Source organism: Syngnathus typhle, linkage group LG10, assembly GCF_033458585.1.
Source record: "Syngnathus typhle isolate RoL2023-S1 ecotype Sweden linkage group LG10, RoL_Styp_1.0, whole genome shotgun sequence".
NCBI classification, from domain to species: domain Eukaryota; kingdom Metazoa; phylum Chordata; class Actinopteri; order Syngnathiformes; family Syngnathidae; genus Syngnathus; species Syngnathus typhle.
In genome coordinates this window covers 3,258,881-3,275,846 of record NC_083747.1, presented here as the reverse complement: position 1 = coordinate 3,275,846, position 16,966 = coordinate 3,258,881, and the positions used below count along the sequence as shown (strand labels likewise).

The 16,966-nt window shown below is 41.9% G+C and overlaps 2 protein-coding genes across 3 annotated transcripts; both read right to left on the bottom strand.

Annotated features, from left to right (window-relative positions):
* Positions 1-8: 8 nt before the first annotated feature.
* LOC133160955 (ATP-dependent translocase ABCB1-like) lies at positions 9-7,933 on the bottom strand. The gene is given in 27 exon segments (XM_061289084.1): positions 9-1,164; positions 1,228-1,374; positions 1,453-1,659; positions 1,786-1,983; positions 2,059-2,215; positions 2,323-2,463; positions 2,793-2,893; positions 2,952-3,155; positions 3,230-3,313; positions 3,442-3,519; positions 3,593-3,697; positions 3,821-3,967; positions 4,038-4,226; positions 4,293-4,454; positions 4,519-4,689; positions 4,753-4,956; positions 5,018-5,143; positions 5,222-5,332; positions 5,407-5,520; positions 5,596-5,767; positions 5,832-5,956; positions 6,016-6,187; positions 6,266-6,457; positions 6,527-6,789; positions 6,869-6,944; positions 7,037-7,137; positions 7,874-7,933. Coding segments are annotated over 26 exon segments (3,915 nt in total). The 5' UTR covers positions 7,099-7,137; positions 7,874-7,933; the 3' UTR covers positions 9-957.
* A 295-nt stretch (positions 7,934-8,228) lies between these two features.
* On the bottom strand, positions 8,229-16,525 carry LOC133161316 (ATP-dependent translocase ABCB1-like). Of its 2 annotated transcripts, XM_061289728.1 has the most exons (28): positions 16,053-16,522; positions 15,911-15,969; positions 15,772-15,847; positions 15,537-15,699; positions 15,426-15,468; positions 15,162-15,353; positions 14,657-14,828; positions 14,456-14,580; positions 14,211-14,382; positions 14,026-14,139; positions 13,568-13,678; positions 13,374-13,499; positions 13,102-13,305; positions 12,868-13,038; positions 12,588-12,749; positions 12,332-12,505; positions 12,113-12,259; positions 11,940-12,044; positions 11,792-11,869; positions 11,516-11,599; positions 11,236-11,439; positions 10,648-10,748; positions 10,432-10,572; positions 10,002-10,158; positions 9,709-9,906; positions 9,201-9,407; positions 8,976-9,122; positions 8,229-8,912 (listed from the first exon to the last, which is right to left on the bottom strand). In XM_061289728.1, exons 2-28 carry the CDS (start codon positions 15,958-15,960, stop codon positions 8,706-8,708), a joined length of 3,831 nt encoding a protein of 1,276 aa, XP_061145712.1. In that variant the 5' UTR covers positions 15,961-15,969; positions 16,053-16,522; the 3' UTR covers positions 8,229-8,705. The 2 variants fall into 2 exon arrangements, with proteins under 2 accessions (XP_061145712.1, XP_061145713.1); XM_061289729.1 differs by lacking the exons at positions 8,229-8,912; positions 8,976-9,122; positions 9,201-9,407; ... (2 more) ...; positions 10,432-10,572; positions 10,648-10,748 and having other exon boundaries at positions 11,242-11,439; positions 11,796-11,869; positions 16,053-16,525.
* Between the last annotated feature and the right edge of the window lie 441 nt (positions 16,526-16,966).

Below are 16,966 nucleotides of genomic sequence, written 5' to 3'. Positions count from 1 at the left end.
GAGTGAAATACATTTCTGCATCAATACTTTATTCAAATTTGTACCAACATTTATAATTATGATACATTACCATTACTTGGCAGAGGTCATTAGAAATACTGCAATGCAAGATGTAGATTTATTCTTGCAACATTCCAGATGAGCAACAGAATTAAGAGCAATGTGAGGTAGATCTCTTGGCAACAGTGGGGCTGGTCTGATTTGATATGTCAGGACTTTCAAGGACACAAAAAAAATATATTTTTATAATATAATATTTTTTTTAAGTAGATTGCATTATGCAATTTTGACCTGGAATCTTGTTAGGCACCAGTCAAACCCTCGCTTCACTTCAGTCACATACGTCAGTCAAAATTGATCATATTTTAGTTGTCTATTATGCTATCTATGTTTGAGTGTTCTGTTTGTTTATTCCAGTTATCTTAATTTACAAAAAAAATATATTATGCAAAATACTATGCACCTGAGACCAGGAAAATAGTTTGCTAGCCATCTTCAGGTAAAAGTTAGCCTTGTTGTGCTAGCATCAATTTATTGTGTTACTTTTATGTGTACAATTTTTGGTCTTGGTCAGAAAAAGATATATTGATAAGATATTAAAATGGTTAATAGTTAAGGCCATTTGATTCTCTTACAATTGTAGTATTTTGTCCAAAATGTGTTCAATTTAAAATACCAAATTCGCATTTGCTAAAAAAACTAAAACAAAGCTAGAACTTTTTAGAATTAGTCATCAACTAAAACTAGACTCGTATAAAAATGTAAAACTTTTTCACAACGTGATAATAGAGGGGACACGATAATTTATGTAATGAGCAAAAGTGAGTTCAGTTTTTCCTACTTGCGACTGTGTCATTTAGTAGACACACAAACAGTAGCGCACATTCAAACAGTCACTACCAATTGAAATTGAAGACCTATTAAAAAAAATAAACTATAAAGAGCATCTCAGTCAACTCAATCCCTCCCATGGCCCATCTGAGTGGTAACCAGCATGTGGTAAACTCCCTTTTTGGCCAGCAACTGCTGATGTGTCCCTTGTTCAACCACCACGCCTCCCTGAAAAACAGCAATGCGGTCCGCGTTTTGAATGGTGGACAGACGGTGGGCGACGACGATACACGTCCGACCCTGGCTGGCTTTGTCCAAGGCTTCTTGCACCACCTTGCACAAATTAAGAGAAGTCAATTGGGATACACATCACAAATGAGAACCAAAAAGACACACCTTCTCACTCTCGGTGTCAAGGGCAGACGTGGCCTCATCCAGAAGCAAGAGTTTGGGGTTACGGAGAATGGCTCGGGCGATGGCTATTCGCTGTTTCTGACCACCTGACAGTTGGGTCCCCTTATCACCTGCCTGAGTGTCATATTTCTGCTCGGGTAAACAAAGTCAAAGTCAGTGGAATGTGACCAAATCATTACCTAGGATGTTTTCAAAAGAACTTTTTACTTTTGGCAATTTTTCTATGAAGCTGTGAATGTTAGCTTTCTCCGCAGCTGCTTTAATCTCCTCCATAGGAACCGTACGACTGTTGTCTCCGTAGGCGATGTTTTCGGCCAAGCTGCAGTCAAACAGCACGGGCTCCTGGGACACGATGCCGACCTGAGATCTCAGCCAGTGGATGTTCAGATCTTTCACACTCTTGGAATCAAACATCTGGAAGATGAAAAATAGTAACTCGTGACATCACTGAAGTCAGATGTCAAGAAAAGGAAAACCCAGGTAGGTCGGAATAAAAAAAAAATCATATCTAAATGAAGAAAGATGCAATAGTCTTCTCACCACATTGCCTTGCTTGGTGTCATAGAACCTTTCCAGGAGCTGGATGGTGGTGGTTTTCCCGCAGCCGCTGCTTCCCACCAGAGCCAGTGTCTCTCCCTTGCTCACCTTCAGATTCAGCCCTCGGAGGACAGGTACGTTGGGGCGTGACGGGTAGTGAAACCAAACACCCTCAAAGTAGACGTTACCATCAAATGGGTCCTGGAGTGTGAAGGGAGGAAACAGAACTGTAAAAAAAAAACAGCTCATAATGTTGGGTGAGTTCTTGCCACTTACCAACGACTGTCCCTCTTGTGATAGATTATCAATAGCAGGCTTTCTGTTCAGAAGCATCATGATGTGAGCAGCTGACATTTTGGCATTTGCGTAATTTGGAGTGAAGGAATTGGCTTCTCCGACAGCCATGGAACCGTACAGAATTGCCATAATCACTCTGCAAAAAAATGTGCATATAGTTAACTTATTAAATAAGTTGTACAGGTTATTTTGCTAATGTCACAAATGTGTCCCAAAATATTTTTAAGAGGAAATATTACTCACAGAAATACTCCCTCAACGTCCATTCGTCCTTGCTGAACAAGCCAAGCTCCAAACCAGAAACATATGGCATAAGTAAAGTAGATCATGGCTTGCGAGAAAGAGAAGGCAAAACCCTGCACGTGCGCCTTTTTCTGGGCATTTCTACAAACACACACAGAATCGTCGAAAAAAAAAAAATATATTATATATTTAAAAAATATATATATATTTAAAAAATATATATATATATACCGTAATTTTCGGACTATAAGTCACACCGGAGTATAAATTGCACCAGCCATAAAATGCCCAAAAAAGTGAAAAAAAAAACATATAAATGTATATAAGTTGCTCCTGAGTATAAGGCGCCCCCCCCCCCAAACTATGAAAAAAACCACGACTTATAGTCCGAAAATTACGGTATCTTTTTTTATATAATTTATATATATATATTTTTAAACCATATATGAACAGGTGATGGAAGCACATACCTAAATGGAACTTGCAGGTTCGTGTCAAACAAAGACTCAAACTTGGGTTCCCTGGTGAGAGATGCGACTGTCCGAATATTTTCGATGGCTTCTGTAACAATCTGAAGAAATGCACCATAAAAAGAGGGCAAAACTAAAAGTCGCACGGCAAGTACGCACCTGTCCGGCTTTTTCTAGCTCCTTCTTATCTTTAGCAGCTTGTCCGGCTAGCAGCTCCATCTCCACCGTCCCGGCCACTGCCAAGATTGGCACCAACACCAATACCAGCAGGGTCAGCTCCCAGCCGTACACAAAGGCAAGAATAACACCGGTGCCTAAATTGGCAATATTCTGCACCAATGTGGCCAGGCGTAATCCCGTAACCTGAGTAAAGGTCAAATGTTTTGTAGAAACAGAACTTTGTGTGTAGTGGCAAGAGAGTGGAAATGAAAAATCACCCCTTGTACTTGAGCAGCGTCTGAGGCCAGCCTGGTTGTGAGCGTTCCAACACTATTTTTGTGGTCGTCAAACCAGCCGAGGTCCTGGAATGCAAGTCCAAGTCACATTAAACCAAAGGAATATAGAATTTTTTTTCTTGACAGAGAAATAATAACAATCAGTAATCTACATACCAAAAAGACAGCCTTCCAATATTTTGTTTTTAACTTACCTGCCTCATCAAAGCCTTAAAAGCTGCAAGTCTCAATTTCAACGTTAGGATCTCTCCAGATTTTCCAAAACAGTAACCCTGTAATTAGTGACGGATAAAAAAAAAAAATTCTCGTCTCGAACAAACGATTGTGATTGTGTCCCGTACATACCTGAAGAAACATGGTGAAAAAAACGACAATTCCAATCGTTGCAAACATAAGGCAAAGAAATTCCGTTTTTTCTCTGATGATCTCTTGATCTTCCTCAGCCATCACCTGATCATTTGAAAGAGAAATCTGATGATCAAATTTAACCCCACTCGCTGCTAACCAAGTTACTTTGACGTCTATATCCGTCAATGGCACTCAACGAGTCATTTGCCACAAATTGAAACCTACAGCGATGAACTTTGAGAGGATGACAGCAAACAAGGGATGTAATAATCCATTGATGGCAGCAAAGATGAGCCCCATCAAAATGTAAGGCCACTCCGGAAGGTTGAAACGAAGAATTTGGAATAACGACACCGAGGGAACATTTCCATCCTGCAAAAAAGCAAGAAAACAAATCCCTGAATCATGTCTTGCTTTAATTCTTTACAAAAACCAGTCTCACCTCCTCGCTCTTGTTTTGAGCATCCAGCAAAGTTTCTTTCTCTTCTTTCATTCCCTCCAAACCAGAAGAGGAAAACGCTTTTGGCGCTTTTTTGCTTTTCGGGGAAGAGTCAGTAATCGTTTTGGTTATCGGACTCTTTTCATTTTGCTCATTATTCCACTGCTCATCCACTTTAGCTTTCTGGAAGGTCTAGAAATTGTTCTGGTATCAGATGAATGTCGTGTCCAAGTGATTTTTTTTTTTTTTTGTGTTCACCTGCATAGTGACTAGCGTTTGGTAGACGCCATGTTTTTCCATCAGTTGGCTATGAGTCCCCAACTCGACAACGGCGCCATTTTGGAAACCGGCGATGATGTCAGCGTTTCTGATGGTTGAGAGGCGATGGGCCACAATTATGGTGGAGCGACCCAGCCTGGCCTGCGCAAAACATAATATCAATCTAAGAGTGTCAGTCTCCATTTTGGATTCCAAATGATTGTACCTTGTCGAGAGCAGCCTGTACAATGGTCTCACTTTCAACATCAAGAGCAGACGTGGCTTCGTCCAGCAGAAGGATTTTGGGGTTACGGACTAGCGCCCGGGCAATTGCGATCCTCTGCTTCTGTCCTCCACTCATCTGAGTCCCTCGGTCTCCAACCAGCGTGTCAAACTTCTGCTCAACAAAACAATCTCATCAATAGCCTGTCATTTTTTTCCCGTGAGACTCCGCTCCTACATCGGGAAAGTTCACGATGAAGTCGTAAGCGTTGGCCTCCTTGGCGGCTCGCTCGATCTTCTGCTGCGTCACGTCGGTTCGGCCGTATCGGATGTTCTCGGCTATGGTGGTGGCGAAAAGGACGGGCTCTTGACTCACCACGCCAATCATCTCCCGCAAGTAGCGGATATTGAGGGAACGGATGTCATGGCCGTCGATATATACCTACAAAAAGGGAAAATGGATTCTCAAATTGTGTGTTTTGAGTTTGGACTTGTGTACGTACAGATCCCTCTTGAGGATCGTAGAATCTTTGTAAGAGCTGGACGGTGGTGCTCTTCCCGCAGCCACTGCTTCCCACTAAGGCCATGGTTTGTCCACTCGTCACACTCAAGGACATGTTGTTCAATACCTGCAAATCATAACGTGTCAATCATGGAAACTTTGGAGATGTAGTACAGTTTATCTCTGGATGACAGGATGAGCTTACTTTGACTTCTGGCCTTGAAGGGTAATTAAAATGGATGTTCTTAAATTCGATATTTCCTTGGATTGAATCAGGCTTGAAGCCGCTCTCCGAGTAGCTATCGATATCCGGTTTCTGTCGGGTAGGATATAATTTTCTATTACCTGCCACACACGGGGCCGAGAAACATTTATTGATAATCTTCTTACATTGTCAATGATGCTGTAAACATGGTGTGCAGCTCCTCGGGCGCTGGAGAAGGACTGGAGGTTTGGTGAGGTCTGCCCCAAAGCAATTGCTCCAAGAATCAAAGCAAATAAAACCTGAATGGAGAAATATTGTTAGCATTCAAATGATATTAGTACACGTGTTAATTATTTTTTTTAACGTGCGCTCACTGTGAGTATGGTTCCTGTCGTGTACTCCTTATTCCTCACAAGCATACTCCCGTACCAGAAAGCCAGCGCATAAGACAAGAAGATCATCATAAAAGTGAAACCCATCGCCGTGTTGGAACTTATTGCCTTCTTAATCCCCATGTTCTTAGCTTCCTCCAAGTTTCGACGATACCTGATCAGCGAGGAATTATCGTTAATGACGTGCGCCGTGTGTGCCGTGACATGTTGCTGCGAACCTTTGGATCTCTCGCTGCTGACCACTGAAGGCAAAAACGGTTCGGATGGCAGAGAGCACCTCCTCGGCCACCGCACCCGCTTTAGCGTAAGCAGCCTGTTCTTTAGCGGTGAATGATGTCACCACCTAAGAGGAGATATATCCATTTAGCAAGATGTTTATATTAAGGGTTAGGGTCGCCTTACCTTGCTGAAAATGGCAGCTGCCAGGCCCAGCAAGGGGCAGATGCCTAGGATGACCATAGCGAGCTTCCATCCTATGCTTAAGCCAACGATCAGAGAGGCAATGAAGGTGGAAAGCGACTGGATCAACATTCCTATTCTGTCTCCGATACCTTCTTGGATCTTATAGATGTCACTGTCCGGATAAACGGATGATCGTAATGTCCAAAAAAATTTCATTTCAATATGTCAGCAAAATGCGGAATTGACTCACTCAACAAGACGAGTGTTGAGCGATGCCGTCTCATTGACGTCAAACCAGCCGATGTCCTGTCGCATGATGCTGTGGAAAAAACACTTGCGGATGCGTTTGACCTGTCGCACAGCCGCCAAAGTAAAAAAGGCAACCTGCATGTAGGCGGCCACCAGCACCAAGAATCCTGTGATCATGAAGTACACAGAAAAGCTGGAAAAAAAAAAAATCAAACTGTCAAATGGATCCCATTTTGAGTGTCAATTGAATTCTAGATCTTACCTGCCCATGTCTTCCTGTAAGGTGTTGTTGGTGGAAACTGAAATTACAAACGATAATTACTTTGTCATGTTACTATTTGTTGCCGTGTCTGTGAACTCACCGAGGTAGCGGGTATTGTTTTTAGACATTGCTGAAAAGTGTATAAATCTGTCAGACATGTGCCCAAATACAACACACATGAGGGGGAACACCAGTCCATGGGCCACCGACATCACCGTCCCAAATATGATCAGTAGAACGTCTACGCCATCTGCAAATCTGAACTGTGCTCGTGTAACCAAAGGGGAATTGAGATTATTAGTATAAGAAAAAAAAAAGGGAAGGCAGAGATTGACAACATACCAGTTCAATGGGGCCAACTGTGTCAATTTTCCCCTCATTTTCTTTTTTTCTTTGGCATTGTGCTTCACTGTGCTGACTTGAACAGAAATAGACATGTTAAAAATATTTTTGAGTAATATCTGCTTTAAAAACGAACTGAAAATGTGTTAAATAGCTCCAAAATGTTACCTTTGATGAATATCTGTTTTCTGAACGGGGATGTCCATTCGCAGCTTGTCTGGTTCATTCATGTCTGAGGTCTGTCAGAGGCTGACGGAGGGTCAATTAGTCTAGTTCAAAAGATTTTAAAAAAAATATTTCTGAAATTGAATCCTTGAGTATGGATTTAAAGACCACCGAAGGCAAAAATGTTTATATGTGGGTCACCATTGAAAATTGTGTTATTTATAATTATGAAGAAATTAATCACGAGAAGTCCATCGTCAATTATAAAAATTGTCATTTTCAATTTGGCCAGTAGACGGCAGTGTAAGACATGATGTAGAGCTCTTCTTTCTGCGCATGCGTAAAACTCCAGACGGCTCATATCTGCCATCCTTTTGTACACAAAGAAATAGCCTGTTTGTGGTTTAAAACGCCCGCGCGATATATAAGTTTCTCCGTATTACTGTAGTAAATAGTAAGTAACCCTAAACTAGCAATCGAGTAAACGGAGAAGAAATACTTCCTGGAAAAACACAAAGCTTTTGCTGCCATGCCTTCCTGCTTGGCACTTCGCCTACCCAGTATCAAAACAAACTACTGTACAAAGTTTACAATCATTTTAGTTAAAAAAAAAAAAAAAAAAAGACCCGCTCAGGTAGCCTAGAAACAACAACAACAGTTTTGACTTCTTGATTATTTGAAACATATGTTAAACGTCATCTAAATGAATTCGCGAGCGAAGGTCACTTTTGTCAGTTCTCCCATGCAAGACGTCGGAACCTGCTGCACTATTCCACTGTCTCGGCAAATAATCACCGCAAATAAATGTTTTATAACGATCAAAAAGTCATTTTGCCATACCTTGACGCCTCAGCTATGGCAATACTTGATCCACTGATCCAGCTGCCATCCGCTATGATACACCCTGTTACTAGACTAGGTCCAGAGTTTTTAGGGGCGGTACTACACTTATTGTGACATAATAACAACAATAATAATAACACTTTCATTTATACGTACTTTTTCTTAAATATTTATTTATCCGAAAGACAAAAATATGTACTATCCACTCCTAACCATGTAAAACGTCACTTTTTTTTATATATCAAAACATTTAATGTTCTCCAAGACTTTTTTTTTTTTTAATCGATATGCTTTTATTCTACTGTGTACTACCACTGTACTCAGTAGTCCATTAATGAGAATGCAAATGTGGTTAATCTCAGTTTAGATCAACTTTATAAATCATTTAAAAACGGAACTGGAAGAAAGTGCTATACAGAAAAATACTCAAGTAGAAAATATAACACAATACAACATGAGGTGTAAAGCCAATGAGGAAAAAAAAATGGCTTTAAAGATTACAATCTAAGAATGGATTGACTGTGCTGTAATTGATTCTTCAACTTTAGTTTTTCAGTAGTACATGTCCAGTGACAGATGTAATGTAGTGTATTAGTTAACTCAAGTACTTGGTGCTCGCAACACAAACAAAAATACCAACAAGATTGGCAGTACAATATTTTCAAAATGATAAAAGATAGGAGGGTGGCACGGTGGATCACATCCACCTCACCGTTCAGAAGTGCAAATTTATTTAAAGCTATCAAATTAAATTTCATATTTATATATTATGACTAAGGTGAAGGGGAACTTATAGGCCACTTGTGTAATCTTGTCCACAATCAAATGGTCATTCCCTCCCATGGCCCATTTGAGTAGTAACCAGCATGTGGTAGACTCCCTTTTTGGCCAGCAGCTGCTGATGTGTCCCTTGTTCAACCACCACGCCTCCCTGAAAGACAGCAATGCGATCCGCGTTTTGGATGGTGGACAGACGATGGGCGACGACGATACACGTCCGACCCTGGCTGGCTTTGTCCAAGGCTTCTTGCACCACCTTGCACAAATTAAGAGAAGTCAATTGGGATACACGTCACAAATGAGAACCAAAAAGACGCACCTTCTCACTCTCGGTGTCAAGGGCAGACGTGGCTTCATCTAGAAGCAAAAGTTTGGGGTTACGGAGAATGGCTCGGGCGATGGCTATTCGCTGTTTCTGACCACCTGACAGTTGGGTCCCCTTATCACCTGCCTGAGTGTCATATTTCTGCTCGGGTAAACAAAGTCAAAGTCAGTGGAATGTGACCAAATCATTACCGAGGGTGTTTTCAAAAGAACTTTTTACTTTTGGCAGTTTTTCTATGAAGCTGTGAATGTTAGCTTTCTCAGCAGCTGCTTTAATCTCCTCCATAGGAACCGTACGACTGTTGTCTCCATAGGCGATGTTTTCGGCCAAGCTGCAGTCAAACAGCACGGGCTCCTGGGACACGATGCCGACCTGGGATCTCAGCCAGTGGATGTTCAGATCTTTTACATTCTTGGAATCAATCACCTGGAAGAAATAAAAATCCAGCTTTGGAGCAAGACACCCAAGACCCAGGTAAGCCTGAAGTACTTTGGACCTTACTCGAGATTTTATTGGGACATTTATGTGATCTGATAAATAGAAACGCTCACGTCAATCCTCTAGTTCAAACGGCAATAACATTCAAGCGAGACTGACAATATTTGGGTGAGTCAGTCTGCATTGTAAATTTTATAATCCATGAGTGTAGTCAGCAGCTATAAAAACGCTAACCATTAGCTCAGTGAAAGTAGGTGAAGAGGCAGAAGGCAATCATGTGTCTTCTCACCACTTTGCCTTGCGTGGTGTCATAGAACCTCTCCAGGAGCTGGATGGTGGTGCTTTTGCCACAGCCGCTGCTTCCCACCAGGGCCAGTGTCTCTCCCTTGCTCACTTTCAGATTCAGCCCTCGGAGAATGGGGACATCCGGGCGTGAGGGGTAGTTAAAGTTCACGTCCTCAAAGCGCACACTGCCATCAAATTGGTCCTGGAGATTTAAGGAAGGGGATTTGAAAATAATAATAATAATATTGCTAACAATAAAATAATGAATGAAAATAGTTTTCATGTCAGGTTTTATACCAGCGACTCTCCCTCTTCTGAGAGATTATCAATAGCAGGCTCCGTGTTCAAAAGCATCATCAGGTGCGCAGCGGACATTTTGGCTTTTGCGTAGTTCGGAGTGAAGGAATTAGCTTCTCCGACAGCCATGGCGCCATACAGGACAGCTGAAATAACTCTAGGAGAGACAAAAAGGACTTTGTGTAATATGAAAAGATATGCTCCGCCCCCTCACGTGCTCCTGTGACCGTTAAGCAACCTAAACAGTCACATTTGCCCTACACGTGCATTGAACTTCCATCTTTACAACCATCCACGTGAGGTAATAAAAGATTTGACCGTTCATAATTCTCCACTAGATTGCTTTTCTTTATCTTCTGTCAAAGTACAATAGACACAAATGTTGGACTACAGCCCAAGAAAAAAAAAAAAAAAAAACAACGTTACTCACAGGAATACTCCCTCAACATCCATTCGTTTTTGATCGATGAGCCAAGCTCCAAAGCGGAAACATCCCGCGTAAGCAAAATAGATCATAGCTTGGGAAAATGCAAAGGTGAAACCGTACACGTGGGCCTTTTTCTGGGAGTTACTGCAAAGAGATAAAAGTTAACGAGATCTCGTTATTACCAATCGAACGTTTCGTGAAATTAAAGATCTCTCGTACTTGTAAGGAACGATGAGGTTTTCATGATACAGAGACTCAAACTTGGGTTCTCTGGTCAGAGATGCCACCGTCCGAATATTCTCGATGGCCTCTGTCGCAATCTGAAGAGACAGACAACTTGGAATGAAAGACGGGTTCAAAGGTTAGCGCAAAAGGCTCTAAGCCCACCAAAGTCATTCAGCCTCACCATAAGACATCAGTGTCAAACTGTGGCCTGCGGGCCAAATTTGGCCCGTGGTGTAATTATATGTGGCCCGCAAAGACAAATTGTGTTAATACTAAAATTGCAAATTGTCTTCACTTTTAAAAAATAGAGATGTTTCTAGCAATTTTTATTACCATTCATCTTTTTAAAAAACAGTTCTTACTCATCTCTGATTTCAAAACTAGTTATTTATCACTGTAGCCTATACTGTGAGACGTTCATATATTTATTTGGGTTGAGAATCATAATGACCCTACGAAGGAAACTATGACAAAAATAAATAAAAATAAGTTTGACACCCCTAAGATCATGGCCCAAAATCTTCCTTAATCGTTGCTAAGCGAAAGATTCCACTCCCATTCACATTCTTAAAGTCCACCCACCTTTCCGGCCTTCTCCAGCTCCTTCTTGTCCTCAGCAGCCTGCCCGGCTAGCAACTGCATTTGCACGGTTCCAGCCACCGCCATGACGGGAACCACCGACAATATGAGCAGGGTCAGCTCCCAGCCGTACACAAAGGAAAGAATCAGAGCCGTGCCCATATTGGCCAGATTCTGAACCAGGGTGGCAAGACGTAGTCCCGTAGCCTGAGCAAAAGTGGAAAGGTGATAATCAATATGGAAACAAAGATGGGCGCCATGCTAGAGTGAGACAATGTCTGACCCCTTGAACTTGAGCAGCATCTGTGGCAAGTCTTGTTGTGAGGGCGCCGACACTATTTTTGTGGTTATCAAACCAGCCGAGGTCCTATTTAAAAAAAAGAAGAAGTTTTTTTACATTTAACATCTTTAAAAAAATGTTTTTGTTTGAACAAGTGTTCATCTGTATGTCAACATGTTCTTCATTACATAGTAAACTGATCTGCTTTGAACACGAAAGCATGTTTACTTATTAGTCAGTTTGAGATAACATTGTCCGAATTTGAATTTTTCTACTTACCTGCCTCATCATGGCTTTGAAAGCTGCTAGTCTCAGTTTCATAGTCAGAAGCTCTCCAGATTTACCAAAACAGAAACCCTGGAAAAGTAACACAAAAACATGAATTGACCCTAATTTCAATTTTCTTACTGGAATTTTGGTCTCTTACCTGTAAAAACATGGTGAAAAAAGAAATCCCACCAATAACAGCAAACATAACGGAGAAGAATTCAGATTTCTGCTGAACAACATTTACATCGGGCTCAGCAAACACCTGAAAGTTGGAAAAACAACAAGTTAAGTTCCATCAAAACTTCCAAAAACTTAAAAAAAAAATCCTACAGTGATGATTTTGGAGAAGATAAGAGCAAACAGTGGTTGCATTGCGCCATTAATTGAAGCGCAGATGGTTCCGACGAAAATGTAAGGCCACTCCGGGAGGTTGAAACGCATCACTTTGAGGAACGACACTGGCGGGACATTTTCGTCCTGGGGTAAACAAGAAAAAAAAAAAAATCCGCATCAGGCCTCCCCATTATTCTTCGCTAAGATCCAACTTACTTCCTGTGTTGTATCTTTGCCATCCACCAAATTTTCTTTCTCTTCTTTTTTCCCTTCTGAACCAGCAAATGAAGACGTTTTTGTAGATCTCCTCCTCCTCATTAACGGGGAGTTCGGGAGACTTTTGTTTTCAACGTCTTCTTCATCCTCCTCATCCTTAGCTTTCTGAAAAGTCTACAAGATGGAAATGAGAGGAAATCACAAGTCTGAACATTTTGGGCTGACACGAGATTTTTTTTTTTCGTGCTCGCGTTACCTGCATAGTGACGAGCGTTTGGTAGACGCCGTGTTTTTCCATCAGTTGGCTGTGAGTCCCCAGCTCGACGACGGCTCCGTTTTTGAACCCGGCGATGACGTTGGCGTTTCTGATCGTCGAAAGGCGATGGGCCACAATTAAGGTGGTACGACCCAGTCGAACCTACGCAAATGAAAGAAAAACACATGGCTTCCTTTTGTTCACTGCCATTGACGGAAATAGCATCAATTATAAAAAAAGTATTCCGTTGTTGCAAAGTGGTAGCAATGTGACTTTTTACCTTGTCGAGAGCAGCCTGCACAATCGTCTCACTCTCTGCGTCAAGAGCAGACGTGGCTTCGTCCAGCAGAAGGATTTTGGGGTTACGGACTAGCGCCCGGGCAATTGCGATCCTCTGTTTCTGTCCTCCACTCATCTGAGTCCCTCGGTCTCCAACCAGCGTGTCAAACTTCTGCTCGGCAAAACAATCTCATCAATAACCTGTCATTTTTTTCCCGTGAGAGTGCGCTCCTACATCGGGAAAGTTCATGATGAAGTCGTAAGCGTTGGCCTCCTTGGCGGCTCGCTCGATCTCCTGCTGCGTCACGTCGGTTCGGCCGTATCGGATGTTCTCGGCTATGCTGGTGGCGAAAAGGACGGGCTCTTGACTCACCACGCCAATCATCTCCCGCAAGTAGCGGATATTGAGGGAACGGATGTCATGGCCGTCGATATATACCTACAAAGAGGGAAAATGGATTCTCAAATTGTGTGTTTTGAGTTGAGAGTTTGGACTTGTGTACGTACAGATCCCTCTTGAGGATCGTAGAATCTTTGTAAGAGCTGGATGGTGGTGCTCTTCCCGCAGCCGCTGCTTCCCACTAAGGCCATGGTCTGTCCACTCGTCACACTCAAGGACATGTTGTTCAATACCTGCAAGTAATGGAATTGTTGGTTTTCATCCGTTGTATGAAGTTCAACCGTGTCAATGAGGAGCTTACTTTGACTTCAGGCCTTGAAGGGTAGTTAAAGTGGATATTCTTGAACGTTATATTCCCTTTGATGAAATCAGGTTTGAAGCCGCTCTCTGAAAAGCTGTCGATATTTGGTACCTGTTGAGAACATTGTTTTATTTAGCGTCGGGTTTAGTCAGGAATGTGAAAAGACAATGTGAGGAAGACCGAAGGTTTGGATAGCCACTTTTGAACAAAGTTCATATTTATTTATACGGCTCGCCCTTTTTGCTCGGGGTACGTCAACATAAACAAGCTCATTGTTATCTTGGGGTTGTTTTTATTTTTCCAAGCATGGATTAAAGAAAACATACCTATGATTCGCCTAGTTAATTGGTAACTGCAAATTTCCAATTCCAGCTCTCATGAAAGTTTCAACCTGGAGTGCTAGAATACACTTATAGAATCTGATAAGGAAGGAAGGAAGAAGTAATGGATTTCCTTACATTGTCAATAATGCTGTAAACTTTGTGCGCGGCTCCTCTGGCGCTGGAAAAGGACTGAACGTTAGGCGACGTCTGCCCCAAGGCGAACGCTCCGATGAGCACAGCAAATAAAACCTTACATAAATACTCAGTTAGCGTCAGAATTTTTTATTTTTTTTCGTGGGTCTTCGGAATATTTGACTCACTGTAAGTACAACGCCGATGGTGTACTCTCCACTCAAAATGAGGGTGCTTCCGTACCAGAAGGCCAAAGAGTAAGACAGGTAGATCAATAAGAAGGTGACGCCCATAGCGATGTTTGAACTTATTGCCTTTTTGATACCCACGTTCTTGGCATCCTCCAAATTTTTATGATACCTGTCCGACACATAAGATGTATTTTTTGTTATGGACAAAAAAAAAAAAAATTATGATTGACACTTGAACAAACCTCTCAATCTCCCTGCGTTGCCCACTGAAGGCAAAAACAGTCCTGATGGAAGAAAGCACCTCTTCTGCCACAGCGCCCGCTTTGGCATAGGCACTCTGTTCTCTAGATGTGAACGATGCTAGCACCTAGCGACAAGTGTGAGATTAGCAAGAAGAAACCTGCCTTCAAGATCAAGTCTGGATAAAAAAAAGACAAGCTTACCTTACTGAAAATTGCCGCCATGATGCCTAACAAGGGGCTGACGGCCAGTATGACGAGAGTCAGCTTCCATCCTTTGCTGAAACCGATGACGACAGATGTGATGAAGGTGGAACACGATTGGATCAACATGGCCACCTTGTCTCCGATACCCTCTTGGATCTTATAGACATCGCTGTCCGGGGAAGATAGCAATATTGAGAGCTTCAGAGTAGCGTATTGGTGTCAAACTTAAGGCCCGGGGGCGAGATACGGACCCTCACATCATTTTATGTGGACGGCAACTTTGTGTCATTACTAAAATTACAAATTGCCTTCACTTTAAAAAAAAATAAAAAAGAGACATTACTAACAATTTTTATTACTATTCAACTTGACACTTTCGGTATAGAGCTAACCAAAACAGCAGCACCATGTCTACAGCCAGTTTTGGTTGACATAGAAAAATACCGGGTGTCATTTTTTCTATTGTGCTAGTGTAGCTAATATCGAAGGAAGCGTGACTAACTCTGTAAGGCGAGTGTTGAGCTCTCCCGTCTCGTTGACATCAAACCAGCCGATGTCCTGTCGCATGATACTGTGGAAAAAATTCTTGCGGATGCGTTTGGTTTGTCGTCCAGCCGACAAGGTAAAAAACGCAACCTGCATGTAGGCGGCCACCAGTACAATGGCCCCTAAGATGGAGTAGTAGATGGCAAAGCTGGAATTGAAATGGATAGATCAGAAATCTTTTTGGAAATGACGAATTCACCAGATGTCATCTTGCTCTTACTCGGTCATGTCTTCTTGTAAGGTGCTATTTGGAAAAGTCATATCTGAAAACATGAAGTTAAGTGTTTGTCATTCCAGTTTAGATGACTTTGACTTGTTTCTATCAACTCACTGGGGTTGCTGTTGTTCAAGTAATGAATTGTAGCATCGGATATAAGGCTGTCCGTCATATCTCCAAACACAACCAACATGAGAGGCAAGACAACACCGTGGACCATCGACATCAGGGTCCCGAAAAACAACAGCGCGAGGTCTTTGGTATCTGCAAACCGGAACTGCCCACAGATCAAATTGGATACAAAATGACAAGACACATGAGGAGCACAATACTTGGAGAGATAACTTACCAGTTCCATGGCACCAACCATGGGTAACTTTTCCTTTTTTTCTTTCTTCGTTTTACCGGCTTCATCTTTGTGATCACTGGATCACATATAAAATGTGTGAAATGTAGCAAACCATCTCCAGATAGTCACAAAATATTACCTTAAATAAATATCTTTAACGTTCCTCTCCAGCTTATCTGTTTCAGCCATGTCTGGTTCCTGTCAGAAGAAGTGTATAGCCTGTTTATTCATTCTAGAAATAGAACTGTGATTCAGTCAAAAGTGTAAACGTCACAACTCACCGTTGTCCTTCCGCACGGGCCTCCGATGTTTGACAGGCTCGGTGATCACACACGGATACTCCTGCGCTGTTGTCCTCCCCACACACCCTTGTGAAGTGATCTAATGTTTCACAGAGCCGGTGATCTCACACGCATTTTGATGTCCACCCCTTCCACGCCCCCTTTTCCTCCCTCTTCCCTTCAACTCACGTGACCTATACTGGGCGTGCACAGGAATAACCACATTGATCATGTGATTTCACTTCCCTATTAAAAAAAAATAAAAAATCATTATGGCATTTCCGTCAATTTTTTTTAATTCAGCATTATGATAAAAAGCTAATTCATTATTCAGTCAGCTGCAGGCGAGGGTGTAACTGATAAATGGCAAACTCATTAGTGTGATATTTTTACACGACTATATCTACAAGTGTATAAATATCTTTGAAATTTGATACAGCATTGTTAAAATTGAATCAAGTTAATAATATCACACATTCTATTACCATAGGCTCCAGGACAGCGTAGCTTGATGACAAGAGTAGAAGATGAATAGTTTATCATATAATGGAGGCATATCAAACGAAATAAACTTTTTGGAGTCTTGTTAAAATGCTAATTGCTCACCAAAAACACTCCTAGAGTAGTATTTTCCTCAGTTATCTTGAAGCATTACTGCTTATTTCTCCTTAGTCCCATTCAGAACAAGAAAACAACACCGGGTCCCCACTCTGTGACGTCATAATGTGAGAAGCCACCCCGTACCGCCCCTGCTGCAAACGAAACACCCGCCTCGTTTCTCAGAGCAACTCCGGTACCTTATGCAATATTCTCAAGTATGAGTCATTGCTGTTTGATGCATTCAATGACGATATTTCTGCATCCTTACTTTGTAAATGGTCATTGAACGCACCTCGACTCTTCCGACAAAAAGA